At 39.4% G+C, this 21906-nt stretch overlaps 1 protein-coding gene across 1 annotated transcript in view; it reads right to left on the bottom strand.

Annotated features, from left to right (window-relative positions):
* The window catches only part of Past1 (putative achaete scute target 1), a 47067-nt gene that overhangs the window by 13597 nt on the left and 11564 nt on the right, over positions 1 to 21906 (bottom strand). Inside the window, exons 5-8 of the mRNA XM_071594692.1 lie at positions 20836 to 21036; positions 20613 to 20721; positions 18202 to 18366; positions 1908 to 2061 (exon numbers count right to left, since the gene is read on the bottom strand). Coding sequence (XP_071450793.1) covers positions 1908 to 2061; positions 18202 to 18366; positions 20613 to 20721; positions 20836 to 21036 — 629 coding nt within the window. The remainder of the gene's footprint in view (positions 1 to 1907; positions 2062 to 18201; positions 18367 to 20612; positions 20722 to 20835; positions 21037 to 21906) is intronic.

The following is a 21906-nucleotide window of genomic DNA, read 5'->3' as shown; positions in this document are numbered from 1 at the left end:
TTCAACTAAAATCTCATCTAACTCTGCTTTCAAACTACTCGGAATACATAAACTTCAGGTAAGATAAAGCTCAATATCCAGATGTGTTCCAACCTCACAAATTAAATTATCCTAAAGGTTGAACACAATGATTTTTAAAAGGATTTTTGAGCCTTAAATTTATAAATACTTTGATGGACTGAGTCTAGCTACATGGCATATCAAAGGACACTGCATAAAATACAGAGGTTTCAAAATTACCAATCATGCTACAAGCAATATGAGATTTAATCGGCACTGCAAACTTCCAGATTTCATTATATTAGACATGACAATTTATATTAGCCATAGACAGTTGAATATTTAATGTAATTAAACAGAAATCTTGACACTTCAAAATAAGATGCTCTACAGAACAAGACAATATTAATAACACCATGCAATAGAGGAACACTAGCATGGAAAAACAAAAATAAACAAACCTTTGCAAAGATTATCATGCATGCTCAAAGACAGAGGCCCTGTAGAGAAATTAAGTTCATTAACTATGCTAGGTGAAATAAATGAGTACAATAAAATAATTGTAGCAACAACTCAATGGAATTGGAAAACAAAGGATATGTACTACCAAAAATAAAACCTAAAACTTTCTTTTACACTAGTTTTACAAGGTACTTCGCAGTCACAATTTCTTAATTCTGCAATTCATAATTAACATTCCACATTCCAAATTACTTCAGACATTTTTACTTCTAAGAAAGAAAACAATGTTATGCATTACTTTAGCAAAGACATTTTTTCCCATGCTTTACTTATCATCAAGTTATACAAGTATGACTCGAGTTATAAATGCATATCTATTAAATACTCTCACTCCCAGTGGCCAGGGCTCTGAGGATCTATTAAACTTGTTCTCTTAGCTTAGATGATATTTTCTAAAGGTAGAATTGAGGGGCTCAAACCTTAAAGGCAAAGCTGTATCTTGAATACGAAGAGGTGAGGACTTGGTTGTCCTTTAAAGCAACCCTGAACATCAAGAGGAATTCAGCAAAAATATATGTGCAGCCAATATGACCAAATGCTCAATTAAGAAGTTTCAAAGATAACTGCCAGGCCCACACACGAGGGAGAATACTCAGTGAAATCCCCACAATACCATGAAAAAATAAATTATTTCACTTTTCCTTCCCTTCCCTTCTATAACTGCATTTTCCCATACATATCCATCCTACCATGCTTAATCTTTACCTCAAATCAAACTTCTGTTTCTACTACCAAATCAAAGCCACTTTTTCATACATGTTTTTTTTTAATGAGGCAAAATTGAGACTATATAGTCTGTCCTTCCACCCAACCCCTAAGCAAGGCATTTAAGACAATTACAAACACCTAAGCCCAAGGTGGAGGAAAACCCATCTAAGGGGGAATCAAACCTATGAACTACAAGTTGACAGGCAAGAACGTTACCCCGCTGCCACTGGGGCTGGAAAATTTATGGTAAACATCATATTTAATGTCTCTTAAATGATGGAATACAGTGCAAATATTTAATTTTCAATTATGCTGACGTCATGAAAATGTGTTTTATGCCTTTTAAGCAGACTGTAAAACCATATATAATGAGCAAAATAGCAAACATTTTGTATTCATCATCCGAAAAAACTTGGAAGTGTGCAAATTTAAAAAAAACATTCACTCCACTACAAAAGAAAATGTCAATAAATTAGTACTAATTCCTTTCAGAAATAATGCCCTTCTTCCTCAATCTGAAGGTATTTACCCTGACAATGAAATTGACAAGCGGCAGTATATTTTACATAAACAAATGTGCATCAGAGAAACCAATTATGAAATTGAAATATGCTTCACCACAAAAATTGGGTGAGTAGAAGGCATCCCCAGAAAGTCGATCCTGCTTGAAGACATACCTTTGATGTTGTGTTCCGGTGGATTAATCTCATCTTCAACTGGTATTATTGCCATTAGTTTTGCAATATCTTCAGCTAACATTTTGTCCACAGTTTCCAGCATTTTAGGTTTTAAGGGATGAAATTTTGCAAAATCTTCATGAACTAATTGTTCCTGTGAAATAATGGATTTCGTGTTACAACAGTCAAATAATGCTGAAAGGCCTGAATATTCTTCCTGGAGTTATCTAGGGATTAAATATTTAATGATTCAACCAAAGCAAACATTATGATCAACAATACAATGGTGAAGAAAAATTATCAATTTTGAACAGATTAATTTAAAAAAATTAGTAAGATAAATTTTAGCCTCCCAACCTAAACTGCATTGTGCATAGCTTGTTCGCAGGGGAGAATCTCCTACATCCTAGAAATAACCAAAGCAAAGAGATAGTTCAAAATATATGTAGCAAGAACACAATTAAGGTCAACGGTAATTTTCTTCGTGGCATGAACCTTACCAATCACACGCCTTCACAGTGATTGTGGGTAGATAGGTGTTAAGCTATTAATATTTCCTCCAATATAAAAGATAATTTGAGATCTTTCGTGCTGAACTTGAACTATGCATTTAATTCACAGTAGTGATGGAAATACCAGTTCATTCCCTAAAAGTCACAATGATTTGTTTTCAAAATCCCCATGAGTTTATTCGAAGCTGCAATGTCTAAAATCCATGCTGTAAAAAAATATGATCAGCCATGTTACAAATAAAAAGCTTCAGCTTGAGGCCCTAATACAATGTAAATGAAAATTCCAACATTTTGCACTCAAAAATTATTTTTTTGCTCCCATAAAATTGCCAAACTAACCCATAAATTTGTGAATTTCATATCTCCATATTGTAAAAGAAGTTTCCTTTCAGCTTTGGATCAACATTTTCAAGCGGAAAGGTATATGTTTTTCTTCTTTAGGCTAAAAAATCACGGATATCAACCAATAATAGAGTGCTTTGATTAAACCCAGACTCATGTCATTCATTAACTCCTTCCATTTATTCATATTCCTATACTTTCTTATCCCCCATCGAAGAATCACCACTCAAGTTCACACTGATAGCTTTATCTTTTAGATTTGCTTTCAGGAAGCTGTTGCGTGTTGAAATGGCATATTCCATTAGCATAGACTAATCCAATTATTGGGCATGAAACTCTATGAAGTGCAACAATTCTTGAGAGAAGTAGGAAGACTTTTAGGCTGGATTAAGCATTCCCAGGGGTTGCTTACACGCAATACATCATGTAAACTTGTTGATTGAGTCACAGTCTCATTGCTGTCACAATGTCCACAAACACAAACTGACTCACTCATTCCACTTCCTGCATGAAAGAGATTAGAGAAAGTGAAAAGAGAGCTAACAAAAGTAGAAGTCCGCAGATTATGGAAAAATACAAGAGGAGTTCAGCCAGCTTCTTCTCACAAATTTATTCTTCAACACAAGCCAAAGTTTGCCATCTTGCATTGATATTTTAAACAAAATAAAGCCTTACTTCCATGAAATTCTTTCAATACAACTTCATAAACCAAAGGAAATGGAACATTTCCCTTGGTTGGAAGCAAAAATATATTAAAGCTGACCATTGAATGTTGCATTAAATATGTCAGAAAATATTCCATAAAATGTTTCAAAACAAATTTTCTTGTTGTTTTCCATGAATTAAAAAAGTTTTCCGAGTCACAAATTGCTGTTCCTACATATACGAGGGCAGTCCCATAAGTACCCGGCCTGACCTAGAGATGGCGGTAGTTTTTTGAAAAACATCACAGTATTAGAAAGTATACAATCTATAAAACATATGTTTCAAGTTTGAAGATGTTGCGTTGTTCAGTATTTGTTTAGCAGCTGTCAATAGTGAACGTTTTTATTGAATTTGTAAAAATGGAGAAAATTGGTCATCGTTATGTGATACAATACTTTTATTTGAAAACCACCCTCAGCCCAACCAATTTAAAAGCTGAACTGTATCCTACTCTGGGTGAGTCTGCTCCTTTGTTTAAAGCAGTAAAATATTGGGTAGCAGAGTTTAAACGAGGCAGTGTGAGCTGTCAAGACGAGCATCGCATTGGCCGACCAATTCAGGTGACGTCTCCAGAAACGGTGAAGAAAATCCACTAAGTGATCCTGAATGATCGTCGTCTGAAAGTGCGCGAGCTAGCAGACATAGTAGGCATTTCAAAAAGTGCGGTACATTGCATATTCACTGAAAATTTGGACACGAGAAAGCTGTTTGCAAGATGGGTGCCAATGGATTTTGCCCACCCTCCAGCAAAACCAGCATCATGAAGATGTTTCAATTGAGTATTTAGCAAATTTTCACAGCAAGATAGCAAAATTTTTGCGCCGTTTCATAATTATGGGTCCATTACTTAACACCCAAGACAAAAGAACCATCAAAACAATGGATTTAAAAGGGAGAACCACTCCAAAGAAGGCGAAGACTGTTTCATCTGCAGGCAAGGCCATGGCCTCAGTTTATTGGCATGCACCTGGGATAGTTTTCATTGACGATCTTGAAAAAGGAAAAACTATCAACAGCAAGGACATATTATGCGAACTTATTGCAAAGTTGGAGCGAAGAAATCAAGCAAAAGCAGCCACAAGAACGTCCCATTTTAAGCATTAATACAACTTCTTTGACTTCATAGCATCGTAAAGATGTGAAATTATGGCAGTGCGACATTTTCAACTGCTTTTTGGCAATGACATTCAAACCACCTCTTGCCGAGGAGAGCCACCACATCTAGACAAGTTGGTAAAGGGAAAGATATATATATACACGAGGGTCATCCGGAAAGTAGTACCCGTTCGTGAAATAAAGACACAAAAGTAAATATTAACAAACATAAAAAATTTTATTTGAAAGAGGATACTTTAAACTACTTCTCAACATAATCTCCAAGCAAATTAAGGCATTTGTCATAACGTGTGACAAGTTTCTGTATTCCTGCTGCATAGTCCTTCGCCGCCAGCTCATTGAGATACGCGAGGGACCCATCTTGCACAAATTTTTGCATAATGCAGATGGTGTTTAACAATTTCATGAACAATTGTTCGAGAAACATTGGGAAAATGCTCACAGATGTCATCAATTGTGACGCGCCGATCGTTCCTCACGAATTCGTCAACTGAGCTCACCAGTTGGTCTGTAATGACAGACGATCTCCCCGAACGCTCATCGTCGTGTGTGTTCCCCCTCCCCATGTTGAAGTTGCGACACCACCGCCGAACAGACGACTCATCCATTACATTGTCTCCATACACCTCCTTTAATTGGCGATGAATATCACATGGGCGAACGTTTCTTGCATTGAGGAATTTAATCACTGCCCTCACTTCACAACTGGCGGCGTTCTCAATTTTTTTAAACATTGTAAACAATCACAGAAACAACACAGGCAATGCTAGCGTCATGCAACTTGGCTCAGAGAAGGCAGACAAGCCACTGAAGCTATCTGACCTCGTCCAGCGGCTACTCGCGTCGTCAGCACTTCATGCGGCACGAACGGGTACTACTTTCCGGATGACCCTCATACATATATATATACGAGGGTCATCCGGAAAGTAGTACCCGTTCGTGCCGCATGAAGTGCTGACGATGCGAGTAGCCGCTGGACGAGGTCAGATAGCTTCAGTGGCTTGTCTGCCTTCTCTGAGCCAAGTTGCGTGACGCTAGCATTGCCTGTGTTGTTTCTGTGATTGTTTACAATGTTTAAAAAAATTGAGAACGCCGCCAGTTGTGAAGTGAGGGCAGTGATTAAATTCCTCAATGCAAGAAACGTTCGCCCATGTGATATTCATCGCCAATTAAAGGAGGTGTATGGAGACAATGTAATGGACGAGTCGTCTGTTCGGCGGTGGTGTCGCAACTTCAACATGGGGAGGGGGAACACACACGACGATGAGCGTTCGAGGAGACCGTCTGTCATTACAGACCAACTGGTGAGCTCAGTTGACGAATTCGTGAGGAACGATCGGCGCGTCACAATTGATGACATCTGTGAGCATTTTCCCAATGTTTCTCGAACAATTGTTCATGAAATTGTTAAACACCATCTGCATTATGCAAAAATTTGTGCAAGATGGGTCCCTCGCGTATCTCAATGAGCTGGCGGCGAAGGACTATGCAGCAGGAATACAGAAACTTGTCACACGTTATGACAAATGCCTTAATTTGCTTGGAGATTATGTTGAGAAGTAGTTTAAAGTATCCTCTTTCAAATAAAATTTTTTATGTTTGTTAATATTTACTTTTGTGTCTTTATTTCACGAACGGGTACTACTTTCCGGATGACCCTCGTATATATATAATGTATAACACTTAGCACTAGTGGACACCGACAAAAATACACAAAAAAGAGATTCACTATTTTTCAAATTTTCGGTGGTTGTGACCACCTTTATCAAGGAAGAGAGGGACAGAACTGAAGGGAATACGAGGGCTGGAGCGATGGATGGAAGGGGAAGGTGGGGAGAGAATTCCGAAGGGACGCGTTTGGAGGGGCAGCATTAGAAGGGTGGGGAAAATGTAGAAGGTGATGGGGGTGGAAGGGGAATGAAAATATATTCGGAGCAGGGTAATTAATGCCTAATATTGATTCCTGGCCAAATCCAGGACTCCAAGAGCCAGATGTAGGATTGCTCTAATGTTTTCAGTTTCAGTGGAGGATCAGAGGGTGGGAGGGATGCTATGATGGATACACTATAGCATTTATCGAAGGGAGTGTTGTGTTCGGAGGCGTGTTTGGGGATAGGGAGCATATCAATTAGGGAGGAATTTTTGCATGAGGCTCGATGGTTATTAATTATGATATTGAGGGGTGTGGTGCACTGCCCAATATAATAGGCAGGGCAAAGTTGGAACTTCAGAATGTACACTACATTGCTAGATGTGCAAGTAGAGGAGGGAATGGATGGGAGAGAGTTAAAAAGCGGGTGGGAGAGGGATGGGATTTTGGTTTTGAAAATCGGGCATGTTTTGCATCTAGGTTTATTGCATGGCGTGGGAGTGGTTTTGGGACGGGTTGGGGATTTAAGGAGTGGATTGGTTGATTTGAGGAGATCGGATAGGTTGGCGGGGCGTTTGAAAGTTACCGAGGGACATTTGGGAAAAAGGTTGGCGGTGGCATTATGATTTTTGAGGATAGGGTAGAGGTGTTTTAGGAATAATCGTAGAGATTCTAAGCCCGGGAAGTATGTGGTGCAAATTGAAAGAGGGTGGGGTTCCGCGGCGGAGGAAGGTTTGGGAGTGTAGGCATGTTTTCGGATTCTTTGTTCAGGAGGGATTCGGGATAACCTCTTTTGAGGAGGGAACAGTGTAGACTTGAAAGGAAATTATCAAGGGAATCAGGGTCATTGCAAATTCTGTGCCCTCTTATGGATAGGGAGTAAGGAATGGAGCGTTTTGTGTGATATGGGTGGCAACTATTATAGTGCAAGTATTGCTGTTTGTTTGTGGGTTTAATATGTACAGAGGTGTGAAATGTTTGTTTTCTTAATGTTACATTTACATCCAGGGAGGTGATTTGGGAGGAGGAAACTGTAGAACTGAAGGAGACAGAGGACGAAGCATTGAGGTCGGAAATGAAAGTTTTCAGGCAATCAGTACCATGTGGCCAGAAGAGGAAGATATCATCGATGTATCTGAGCCACAATAAATGTTTCAGTGGTTGTTTTAACAGGAATTTCTTCTCTGCGAGACCAAGAAAGAGGTTTGCATAGGAAGGGCTGAACCTGCTGCCCATGGCACAGCCCTTGATTTGCAAGAAGAATTTATCGTTAAAGGAAAAGGAGTTGCGGGTGAGGATGAACTCGGAAAGACTAAGGAGAAAATCTGTCCTGGGTATGTGTGGCTCAGGGTGTTGGGAGAGGTAATGTTTGAGAGCGGAGAGACCTTCTGAGTGGGGAATCGATGTGTATAGGGATGTTGCATCTATGGTGGCCATAATGATCTCAGTATCTGGAGGGAGGGAGGTTGATTTTAGCCTTTCCAGGAAATGGTAAGAATCTTTGGTGTGTGACGGTAGGGAATGGACTATCGGTTGGAGATAGTGGTCTACAAATGCAGAGATTCTTTCGGTTGGGGAGTGACGGGAGGATAAAATCGGACGACCGGGATTCCCAGGCATGTGAATCCTTGGAAGGATATAAAAATGAGGGGTACGTGGGTGGGGAGGGGAGAGGAGGTCCAGGTCTGAAGGAGATAGACCCTCATTTGGCCCGTTGGGCACGAGAAATTCAATAAGTTCCTTCTGAAGTGCGGGGGTTAGGTCTTCGGGGATTTGCCGTTATGCGGACGTATCCGAGAGTTGTTCGTCAACCTCCGTTATGTAATCTGATCTTTTTAAGACAACAACCGTTGAACCTTTGTCCGCGGAAGTAATGATGATATTAGGATCCTTAATTAGCCTTTTTAGTTTGTGGATTCGGTTGGAGACAGGTTGGGTCGAGGATTTAGGGACTTGAGGAAAGATGGGTTGGAAATTCTGGACAGGAGAAGGTTTATAAAAATTTCAATTGGATGATTTGGGGGGAGGGGATTGGGTTCTTGGGCAAAAGCCGGCTTGAATTTATGTAAGGCGTTGTGAAGGGGTCTGGAAACTTGCTGGAGTGACGGTTGGGAATCCCAAAATGCCTTCCACCGGAGATTCCGGCAGAAATGCGATAAGTCCGCGAGGATTGTCACGTGGTTTACTCTGGGGGTGGGGGTAAAAGAGAGGCCCTTGTTCAAAAGGGAGGTCATATTTGGGCTAAGGGGTTCATCTACATCTACATCAATACCCTGCAAGCCACCAAAAAGGTGTGTGGCAGGGGTTTGGAAGAAAGGTTAACCACGTGGCTTGCGGCGTCCGTGTCTTCGTCTGGCGGGGTGAGAGTGGTGGGTCTAGAGGGTCTAGAGCGGGGGTGTCTTTGAGGAAAAGGCCCTCGAGGGTTCGGTGTAGGTAGATTGTAAATGGAAGCGAGGTCTGGTTTGAAGAGGTGTAGCGGTGGGGGAGGAGGGGGGAGGGTGGCCAGGCATAGCGGTAATTGGAGACCATCTCGGAAGATATACTCATATATATATATATATATATATATATATATATATATATATATATATATATATATATGAGTATGAGTCGCGGTAGTCCAGGGATAGAACGTTGGACTACTGGGCACCTGCAGCTCCACCCAAGCTATATGATTTTTCGGATACCAGATTTTCCTGGGAAACCATAACCGGCACAAGGAAAGGAACTGGCCCCCCTACCCTGATGTGTGAATTTTCACACGCCGTATAGGGCTTAGTACTGGGTGAACTTGCCTTCAGTGCCTGAAGTGCCTTGCCCGGGAATGAACCCGGGACCCTACGGTAAGCAGTCCAATGCTCTAACCCCTGGACTACCGCGACCCATAATCGAAGAATAATCTTCTTATTATAATTCATTTCAGCTCTTGTTTTTTATGATCATCTTTCGTGGACGTAAAAAATTAGCTATGAACTTAGTATCCTTTTCCGCGATATTTTATTTGTTGAGTAAACCTTCCCATTGACGTTCAAGCGTACCGCCGTTGATTAGGCACATGGATAGTCAAATCTTGTCATGCTTAAATCCTCGGTCCTAATGCTCTCGTGATATTTAAGTTTTTGGACCTGTGTTCTAATTCGAAAGAGTGGCTATGCTCATTGATCTGAAATTCTACGGAATATCCACGGAGAGGGACCCGCTACGTTTCAATTTTAACCGATTGTGATTGTTTGCGTGGTAAGGCTAAGAGTTAGAAAAACTGGAGATTTACCTTAAAGGGTCACGGAAGCGAAAGATTTATCATTGGCGCTCACACACACACACACACACACACACACACACACACGCGAGTACAAATGCAGAGCATAATATATTAATGCGGTATCATTTGATGAATCAAGACATGGTTGAGAAATATCACCGCTCATCCTTCCTCCACCGTCCTGATGAGCGGCTTGCATTACCGAGAAGCAAGGGGGCCGGAGAGGGGCCGGGGGGTAGGGGGCGAGAGACGGAGGGGGGTTGACAGTTGGGCCGGGCGGACGGCTCAAATGTGACAATGGCGGAATGATTGGGGGGGTGAGGGAGGGGTGGGTGAGAGGGAAATGGTGTTGAGGTCCAACGGCAGCGGAGCGGCGGGAGCAGCGAGGAATGCCTTCCCCGAGTTGACATGCGGTGACTGATCGCCCGCTTGTCCCTTTTCTCAAAAGGATTCCCCCCCCCCGCCCCTTTCCCCCCTACCACCCTCTCTCTCCTCCTCCCTCCCCCCGCCCAGTTCGCAGGTGGAAGTTGAATTTTATTCATCCAAGGAATCCGTTCTAAATATAAAAAAAAGATAGTGAGGCCGGGACAATGCGATGTGTGGGTGAAAAACCTTAGTTAATGCTTTTGGCCCCCGCCCGGTCAATGGGGACGTGGTCCGGCCCCCCTGAGGGTTTGGAAAGTTTTGCTGTGAAAAGCGTTTAGCTGCGCTTCTAGGAGCGAGAAAGGGTGTCTCTGAATCGTAATGGATTCTTTTGTAATGAGAATTGAAGTTATTCAAAGGAATTAAATGCACGCCCTTGGAACTCTACTTCATTTTTGTCTGAGATGTGGTCCCAGCTCCTGGGTAAGGATGTGCTATTTACTTATCCGTTGCATATTTCTGAGATGCCCAAATTTATGTATTTTTTGAGCTTCTGTGTTGATAGTTTACAAGTTAATGAAACAAAGGTATTCCCATCCTGCAGGTTAATGCCATGCGTCGAATTATTGCAATTTACTCTTAAACTTTGGCATGGACGCTCAATTTTCAAATTTCAGAGATAAGTGTTCTTCACCTGAGTTTTTGCATAAGGCATTCAAGAGCAATGTGTTTTATCAACAACAAAAATAATTTTAGGAACTCATAAATATCAAATCACGTTTTCGCGTTTTACTCGGTTAAATTTTAGAGCGAAACTTTCTCCTAAGATACCTAAGAAAAAAACTCATTTTATCCTGAAAATACATCTGCAATGCCCAAAGGAACGCAGTTCTAAACCTTCATTCGGCGAACGAAACTGCAAGCGGAAGGAGTCTTTTGTAATGTTCGGGGCAAACAAACCTTTTCCCATGAGGGAGTTCAGGCCAAAATTTTGTATCTAATGGGATTTAAAATGCTTTCATTTCTCAAAGAGCGGTTTAAAATTTATCTTTGAGTAGTCTTAAAGCATTATCCTCGGTTTTATAAAAATACGATTTGGGCCACTCTTGCGTCAAGTCTTTAATTTAACTAAATCCGTCTGACTAGAATAACACTCTACCGAAATGCTAACCAAAGCCGAACTAATTGAATGCCCTCATCGATTCATTTCGTTGAAATATGCGCTCACACAATTCTTGAAAAAGAAATTTGAAAATATTTCCGCTGTCCTTTATTATTTATGGCTGTCATGGGAATGAACTGTGTTCACACGGATTGAAACGAGCTTCTTATTACACCGGTTTTCCGTTCTTATATACCTTTCTGTGGCTTGCGTCATCCAATTTCACGCCGAATTGCCACGAAAGCCCAACCTAGGGTATAGAATTTGATAGGGTGGATTTTTTTCATTATCAACTAGATTGCCATCAACATTTAAAGTGCATTTGAAATAAAAAAAGATCGTTGTAATTTGGGGATGCGAAAATAATTGAAAACGCAATTGTGTAGAATTCACAAACGACGAGGATGCTTGATGAATGAACGAGGCCAACTATGTTTCCTCCCTCGTTGGAGTTTATGCACTTCCAAAACCAGGCCGAAATATTAAATAATATTAAAGAAGTTAAATTTAAAGCGTTCCGGTGATCTTCCATTTCATGAGATTAAAGGGTGCTGAGGGTTTTGAAATGCGAGTTTTGAACCGCTACGCCCGCCGTTGGAAGAGACCTTCCATGGGGAGGTTGGAAGAGACCATTATTCCATATATATATATAAATATATATATATATATATATATATATATATATATATACATATATATATATATATGTATATATACATATACATATATATATATACATATATATACATATATATATATATACATATATATATATATATACATATATATACATATATATATATACATATATATACATATACATATATATATACATACATATATATACATATACATATATATATACATACATATATATATATATATATATATATATATATATTTTTTTTTTTTTTTTTTTAAAGTAAACTACCGGTTAAGGTAGGTTTTTGGACGGACACAACTACCAAACAAATATTTTATTACTCCTAACAAAACACAAAATCAATCATCCTACTCTATATCAGGTCCCTCTTCATCACTGAGTACTTCCTTCCTCCCTTCATCCCGTCCAACAACCCTATCCTGTTCCTTCCCTTTCCTCTTTTGCCCAACATTCTACCCTCTATCACAGTCTTCAACATCCCACCGCCGGTCAACACCCCCTTCATCCACTTTTCCTGCCTCCATAGGATTGCTCCCAACAAACCCCTCTCTTCGCCCACCATACCAAGTACTTCCCCATTTGTTTTCTTCTCTGTCCATTTCACCTTCTCCATTCTTCTCCACACCCACATTGCAAAAGCCTCCGGTCTACGTCTATCCTCATAATTAAATGACCACGTTTCCGCTCCGTACATAGCTACGCTCCATATCAAAGTTTTTACGAGTCTTTTCTTAACATCCTTACTCAACGTCCCTCTCATCAACTCCCTTCTCCTTGTGAAAGCCTCTTTGCCTAACGCAATTCTTCTCCTTACGTCCCTACTACTTTGACCGTGTTGGTCCAAAACACTACCGAGATACGTAAACTGTTCTACCTGCTCTAGCTTTTGCCCTCCTATTTTAATGTTAAGCTTGGCCTTTTTCTTTCTATAAAATCGCATAACCTTTGTTTTATTAATATTGATTCTCATCCCATACCTGTCGCACTGAATTTCCAATTCACTAAGCCATGCTTGCAGCCCCTTGGCTGACTGACAAACTAAAGCTTGGTCATCAGCAAACCTAACTGATTTTACAAATTCCCCGCCCACTTTCATTCCTACCTCGAGTTCTTCCCATGTCTCTTTGATCATTTCTTCTGCGTACAGGTTGAACAGCAACGGTGATAATGGGCAACCCTGCCTTACACCCCTTCCTAACACTGCCCATCCTGACTCCCCGTTTCCCACCCTCACCTGAGCAGTCTGAGACATGTACAGGTTGCGGATTAGCCTCCTTTCCCTCCAATCTATTCCTATTTTCTGCAATATACTCATTAGTTTTTCCCAATTTACTCTATCAAACGCTTTTTCGAAATCTACGAAACAGGCAAATACCTCCTGGTTGTGTTCTATATTCCTCTCGATTAATAATCTCATTACTGCAATGGCATCACGCGTACCTCTCCCCTTCCTAAACCCAAACTGATCATCCCCTAAGTAATCATTTGCCCTACTCTCTATCCTTTTGTTTATGATCCTGAGAACAACCTTAGCTGCGTGGGATATCAAACTAAATGTCCTATAGTCCTCACATGACGTGGCCTTTACCTTTTTCGGAATAGGAACTAAAACTGATCTCACCAAGTCTTCCGGCCAGATTCCCTCCTCATAAATACTACGGATCAGCCCATATAGCCTCTTCCTCCCACATTTTCCCAAGCATTTTAAAAGTTCCACGGGAATGTTATCTACCCCCACGGCCTTATTTAGTTTCATCTCCCTTAATGCCCTTTCTATCTCATTGTCTAGTATGCCTGGACCTAAGCTATCTTCCTCTACGTCATGTTCCTTTTCAATGTCTAACTTTGTTGGTCTAAGCTCTTTACTATACAGTTCTTCTACATATTCCTTCCATCTCTCTTGGATCTTTCCTGCGTCAACTATTACCTTACCGGCCTTATCTCTAACTGCTATCGTTGATCTCCCTTTCTTACTTCCCGATAAAGATTTAACTATGCTGTAAAGCGCACCGATTTCCCCCTTCCTCTGCAGACTTTCCATATCCTCGCACTGCGTCTTCCACCATGCTTCCTTTGCTTTATTTGTTGCCCGCCTCAATTTATTGTTCAATTCTTTGTACTTCATTTTGCCTAATTCTGTATTTATATTCTTCCATTTTTGCCGCTCATCCATTTTTGTAATCATCTCATCCATGATCCATGGTTTACGAGTCCTTTTAGCGTTAACGGTTCCAATAGTGTCTTCTGCCGCTTTAGACAACCCTTTTTTGATCATTACCATTTTTCTTCGATATTAATAAGCCCTTTACCATCCTCCATTATTTTCTCTACCGCCTGTTTGTATTCCTTCCTTTTCAACCCATTTAATGCTTCTACATTCCATTTTCTAACTCGCCGCCCCTGCCTTATCTTTTTGAAACGTACGCTACATTTCATAACAACTAAATTGTGGTCTGAGTCCGCATCCGCTCCCGGAAAGCTGTGGGAATTTATCACACTATTCCTAAACCTGTGTCTAACCAGGATATAATCTAGCTGATATCTTCCTGAGTCACCTGGCATTTTCCATGTATACCTGCGTCTTTTGTGGTGTCTAAACCAAGTGTTGGTGATGACTAACCCCTGTCTCCTGCAGAACTCAACTGCTTTCTCCCCGCGGTCATTCCTCGTGCCTAAACCGTAGTCGCCCACCTCATCACCATCTCTTCCTTCGCCTACCGTCGCATTCATGTCCCCCATCACTATCAAATGTTTCCCTGCTGGAACACACGCGATCATGTCCTCTAACTGATCGTATATCTTATCGACCTCTTCTTCCTTATGGTTGCTCAGTGGCATTTATACCTGAATAATAACTAAGTTCGTCGGTTCTGCTTTTATCTCCACTAGTAGTATTCTATCCGTTACCTGCTCTATGTTGACTACGCTTCTTCCTACCTCTTCATTTAATACTATGGCAACCCCTCGTTCGCTCTCGTCCCCACCGCTGTATATTATTCTATACTTATCACTCCAGTAATCCCCGCTATCTTTCCATCTCACCTCGCATAGACCTAAAATATCTATATTTCCCCTTTCCATCTCTCGCTTAACATTCTCCAATTTCCCTGTCCTCATCATTGTCCTAACATTCCACGTTCCTATTCTAACTAATTTTGTCTTCTTCTCCTGCGTCTTCTGTCCTGCTGCTGCTGGTTTTCCCTTGCAAGGGTTTCGTGGGATGACGACCGCGGAAGCCTTGCCTCCCCCGCTGCCGGGCACGACACACGGCCGATTGGGCCGAGCCCCGTGGTTGCCAGGACTCAAAATATCTCTATTGTCCATCATATTTTTCTAGGGAATGATAATTGAGGTGGTTTCCCGTTGCCTTCCTCAATAGTGTTTTTAACGTGACACCATCACTTACTGGCCGCCCCACTGGGGTCAGATGCCATTGCAGCCGCCTCACTGAGGAACAGATGCTCCGTGGAGTACCTTTCGTCTGGCTCCTAACCTTCGACCTATCTGGCATGGGTGACCGTACCAGGAGCAATTTTTATTACTCCCGCCAGTACAGCTCTAGGGGTCATCGGAACGCACAAGCCCTTCCACCACGTCAAGGTTGTAGTCCGGGGAGGGATATATATATATATACATATATATATACATATATATATATATATATATATATATATATATATATATATATATATATATATATATATATATATATATATATATATATATATATATATATATACATGTATATATATATATATGTACATACATATGTACATGTACATACATATGTACATGTACATATATATACATGTATATATATATACATGTATATATATATACATGTATATATATACATGTATATATATATATATACATGTATATATATACATGTATATATATATATACATGTATATATATATATATATATATATATATATACACACGTCTGGAGGAATTGGCTTTTGTACTAAGGGTAAGGGTATAAGGGTACGCATAGAATATAACATTCATCTTCATTGAGTAATAACTATCGCTATAAGAACAGGGTAGTTTCTAATATGATCGCCATTAGAATTTACCTTAATTTTGTTGAGTCCTTGAGGTTGATTTTAATATATCCACTAACTTTCAAGGGAAATCAACGTAGAAGATATTCTGGCCACAAGATCCAACAGAGAGCATATTTACCTAAATGTAACTAATTAATGATTACATGTCAGATTACAAAGAAACTGCAGGAGATGCCACAACAGTAACTTTTAACAGAGTCGCAGAGGTAGTTCTCGGGCTGGACTGCGCCAGAAACATTTTTGGCTCAACGTTTCTCTCCCGTTGCAGGGAACGTCTTCAGGAGCGAAGTAATTTTATGCTAGCTGATCCGCCGGTATTTATACCTGGTTCTCGGTCCTTTCACTTTTTGACCGTTAACGGGCGTTGATGTTTATGTGTTGGGGAGGGGGGGTTTGGGTGGGGGTGGTAGGTTGCCTTTCTCTTTTCAAAAAGCCTTTTGCCTTTCACGCCCGTTAACGGTCAAAAAATGAAAGGACCGAGAACCAGGTATAAATACCGGCGGATCAGCTAGCATAAAATTACTTCGCCCCTGAAGACACTCCCTGCAACGGGAGAGAAACGTTGAGCCAAAAATGTCTCTCACGCAGTCCAGCCCGAGAACTACCCCTGCATCTCTCAACAGCTGCGAAAGCCTACGATCTATCTTTCAACAGAGTCATCCGCTAATGTGCATTTCTATGCAACAATTTCAGAGGGTAAAAATCATTCATCCCAGTCCAGGCGAATGATTTTTACACTCTGAAATTGTTGCATAGAGATTACATGTCGGCTCAAGAGCGCAACTGAATTATAAATATCACCAGTGATATGGATTAATTGACATTTACACGCAAACCCATGATTTTCACTCGAGAAGTACTAATCCAAACATTACTGTGATTTTTACAGGGCTATTCCCTCCCCACCAAGAACTGCATTTTAGACATGTGGAAGGATTTCCGTATTTCAATGAAAACTAGAGCTGTGATGCGTAAACCCCAGGACGAGCAATAAAATGTCAAGGGTAAAAAAAGACACTTTGCACTTCCACATTAAGTGAAGTTTCTTTTTTTACCCTCAACATTAAGGAATTCCACAAAGTTAAACCTGAAACTGTTATGATAAAATGAAGTAAAAGCTCAACCAGTACTATGGTAATAGTAGTAGTAGTAGTAGTAGTTATGATAAAATGAAGTAAAAGCTCAACCAGTACTATGGTAATAGTAGTAGTAGTAGTAGTAGTTATGATAAAATGAAGTAAAAGCTCAACCAGTACTATGGTAATAGTAGTAGTAGTGGTGATTTCAGGGGAGGTGAATGACAGCCAAGGTCATGGAAGGATGGAGAGAAACCTGGCATTGGTGCTAGCCTACTCGAAACGGAAGGTGCCACAGGGGCTGCAGCTTAACCTCCCATCCGACAGATGGCATACTCACTCAAAGTGCTATCCTTTAAGCACCTCAAGTAGGGATTGGGGTTCCACTGAAAAATCCACTGCCCCCTCCAGGATTCGAACCCGGGCAGCCAGTATGTTAGCTACCACAACATCCTGATCTCCCATTTAGGAACGAGGAATGATTGCAGAGAGAAAACAATATAATCATAAAAAATACTTGGTTTAAACACTGCGAGACCAGCAGCACCAACACTATACACTGCTGTGAGAATAAACGACACTGCCATAGAGGCCTGAGGCCCATCAGAACAGCACTCAAAATGAAAAAAATCCACACAGCTCAACAGAGACGGTGGCCTTGAATACTTAAGCCATACACGAAGCCCTGTGCAACATTATCTGTCCAACATCCCACCTCCTCCCTCACTGACTCACCTCACACTGCTCCTCCTCAGAAATTATAAGAAAGCAGTTACATATGCCAGCAGTCTTTCTCATCGACATAGTATCTACCAGGGATAAAAATGTCCACCATCCATTTCATATAGTACTTATGTTCAACACAGACCACGAAAGCATCAAAAGTGAAATTAATGCTCCATAAAATACATTCTACACTCACCAGGGTTGAGAGTAAATTTCAGATTAGATGCCCATGTAAAATCTGCCAAAAACACGCCAATTTTGATTAAAAATTATTTTGGGAGGCTAATCACATCAATACTTCATAAAATGTTACAATCAGACAGGAGCACCCTTGGAAATTTGACAGGAGCCTTTCCAAGAAAAGCAAAATAATTTCAACCACATTAGGAAAAAAATTACCACATATATTAGATGCTTTATACATACCTGCATTTTTTTGAGCTCAGGGAAATCACCAGGTGAAATTTGGTGTTCCCTTTGAATTTGTTCATAGATAGTCCCCAAATTTTTTATTAGTTCCTTTTTCTTTGCATCCTTACCAAAAACAGCAGGATAATCTTTCCGCAGAGCAGATATTATGTATGCATGAACCTATGGAGATTTATATGGATATTAATTAAATATACCACAGTAAAATGTTTTGAGGATTATAAATGTTATATTTTTCACATTCAAACCTTGCCATTCATAAAAAAATTGGTCAAGGAGTGACAAAGTCACAGCAGATCATGCATACAAAAATTCAGAAGAGTTTACCAGCTATATTTAATAAGAGTCTCAACAGGGATATGATTATAAAAATATGCATTCTGACCATTTGCATGCTAATAAATGCATGAAGAAAGTAATTTTAACCGGCCAGGGTGATAACACCTCAACATGCAACACATCATCTAAGCAAATTCCATTCAATAATGACTCCATTTAAGTTTTAAAATATATTTTTCTGGATAGCATACAAATGATGTCTCTTGGGATTAGCGTTAAATATATTTTTCTACATGAGAGGGCAAATTTAAAGGTAATTTTTTAACTATATGTCCCCAAATTCTGAGGATAAAATGGTCAAAATATTGACTTTTTTGTATTTTGGAGACATTAAAATTGTTACAAAGAATCCAATTAATTACAATTATTTACAATATTTGTTACGGCAGCCCACACAACCTGAAGCTGAACTTGAGGCTTGCGTCAAATCTTTTGCAGCCAAGTAACTGTGACCAAAGACCTGCTTTATTAACACCAACCCAGGTTCATTTCTTTTAATGCTTTACAAATGGCTGAGAGATGAAAAATAGCAACTTTTTGATTCCACAGAAAATTTATTTCCATACGACCCGAGTCAAGTCTAAACCTGAGCTAATGATGGAGAAAACCCCTCAACTTCCCCCACACTATCCCTCGACCTCCAAGATACGTAAAGGACTTCGTATTAATGTCTATGAACAGCATGCCTCCACCATTAAGACGAATGCTCCCCCGCCTGCCCCCACTTTCTACCTTTCCCTCCCCCACCCACCCTCCCGGGCCTGCCTTCCTCCCCCACCCAAGTGTAGTATACAAGATTGATGCCTTGTGCATAGATGGATGTCTGTAACAGTTTTCATCTAACTCCGGATTGACACTAAATTATAATAAATGTTCAGTGGTAAATTTCTTTAAAAGATCAACGGGATTCGCTTTCAAATTAGCTGGAGTTGACCTAGCAGTAGTTGATACGGTAAAATACCTAGGTGTCACATTCACAAAAGACTTAACTTGGGGGACTCGCATACGTAAAGTCTGCGGTCAAGCATGTAAAAAATTGGGATTCATTAGACGCATTGTCGGAAAAAGTGACTCGAAGGTCAAGGAACGTTGTTACCACGCTCTTCTAGCGCCTCATTTAGAATACGCATGCAGCGTGTGGGATCCGAGTGAAAAAGGTCTCATTCGGGAAATTGAGAAGGTTCAACGCTGGGCAGCCCTTTTGTAAAAAATTCCTACGATAAAACGCAAAGCGTCACCGAAATGCTCATGGATTTGGGGTGGGAATCATTGGCTAAGAGACGATTCAATGCAAGATTGAAATTATTAAATAAATTTAGATCCGCATGTTTCAGCACCGAGGTCTCGCAAATTACTCGTACTCCTACGTACATTGGTCGCTTGGATCATGCATATAAAATTCGTGAAATAGATGCCAGAACTAGCCGACTCAAGGACTCCTTCTTCCCACGGACAATACGGGATAGCAACTGCAGGGTTATAGATAGCAAAAATTCCACTTGCCACCCTCAGCGTCTAAAAAATAATTAGTTCTACTTAAATGCATGCTCTTCCACTAACCTTATGTGTTTTGTTATAGTAACCCATTCTTTCCGAATGACCTCATTCGTGTTCTGTTCATCTGTTTTTAAGTTTCCCTTTTTGCATGTTGTATTTTTCCTTTTTACGGTTGGTGACCTAACACCCCCCGCCACACGTCCTTGCGGCGGCTTGCAGGGTTTTATGTAGATGATGTTGAACGTCAAAACCCGGCTCGTATCGAAATAAATTTTCCGTGGATTCACAAAGTTACCATTTCTTCATTTCCAACATGTATTGATTCCATATACTTACGCTTGAAACCATAAATTAACAGGGAGATCTCAAGTCACAAATTTTCAGACAATGTTTTGGACATTACAATCATCAAGTTGCAACAGGCATTTATATTTCAAAGAAGAGAGATCAAAATGTTAGTCATCATTTCAAGTCAAAACAGGTTAAGTATTCTGTGCAACTTAGTAGCTTTGTTTATTTATTTATTTATTCCACGAGCAACCAGGGAAAACCTCCAACATCACAGCCCCTACCTTAGCTAACCGTGCCCTCTTAATTAGGTCATTCAGTTTGCGCAGGGCTGCATTCTTGGGGAGGGAGAGGAGATCTTTAAAAAGATCTATCTTCTCATCCTCAAATAACCTGGGAAACAAATGTCAATCCAATATTTTTGTAATACGTAATTACTTTCAAATAAACTGCAAAAGCATGGAAACTTAATGTCAAATAATTATTTATTAGCTACAGTTTACAAACCTTCTGTTGACATCGTATCTGAGCGGCTGATCCCAGAAGGAGCCAATGTATACCCTTGCCACCTCTGGTGTATTGAGAACTTTCCCAAGAGACCACATGAGAGCTCCATATACCCTCATCAACTGCTGATGATCAACCATATCAGCCTTATTTAGAACTATCCTAATCTTGTCATCATGGCCTCGCAGTGCCTCCAAAGATCTACAAAAAAAGATATTTTATCCATTAATTAGATCTGTGCATGCAAATTTTCATGTATTGTCAGTGGAAGCAAATAATGAAAGCATTGACTTGAAGGCAAACTAACTGGCTAATAAGTCTTAAATATATTATTATGACTTCATTTTTTTTTCTTTAAGATTAAACAAGCATGCACAAATAAGCCAAATATGTGATAGGAAATAGTCAAGTACAGTTAAAACTTAATGGTCTACTACCAATTATATATATATATATATATATATATATATATATATATATATGAGTATATATATATATATATACTCATATATACAGAAACAGATATAAGGAAAAGGGATAGGAACACATATAAAGGACGAACACAATAGAGGTGGGGAAGGCGGAATCGAACGGATCACAAGAGTAAAAATATTTCCTCAACCGGGACTCGAACACCGGATCTTTCCACTTATATATATATATATATATATATATATATATATATATATATATATATATATATATATATATATATATATATATATATATATATATATATATATATATATATATATATATATATATATATATATATATATATATATATATATATATATATATATATATATATATATATATATATATATATATATATATATATATATATATATATATATATATATATATATATATATATATATATATATATATATATATATATATATATATATATATATATATATATATATATATATATATATATATATATATATATATATATATATATATATATATATATATATATTATTATGACTTCATCAGTCACATGAATATATATGAACATTATCACCCATATTCTTTATTCTGAGAAATATTTTAATATTTAATTTC

Source organism: Hetaerina americana, unplaced genomic scaffold, assembly GCF_022747635.1.
Source record: "Hetaerina americana unplaced genomic scaffold, ioHetAmer1.1.p SCAF_67, whole genome shotgun sequence".
In the NCBI taxonomy this organism is placed as follows: domain Eukaryota; kingdom Metazoa; phylum Arthropoda; class Insecta; order Odonata; family Calopterygidae; genus Hetaerina; species Hetaerina americana.
The sequence above is the reverse complement of the archived record's forward strand: the minus strand, read 5'-3'. Positions and strand labels throughout refer to the sequence as shown.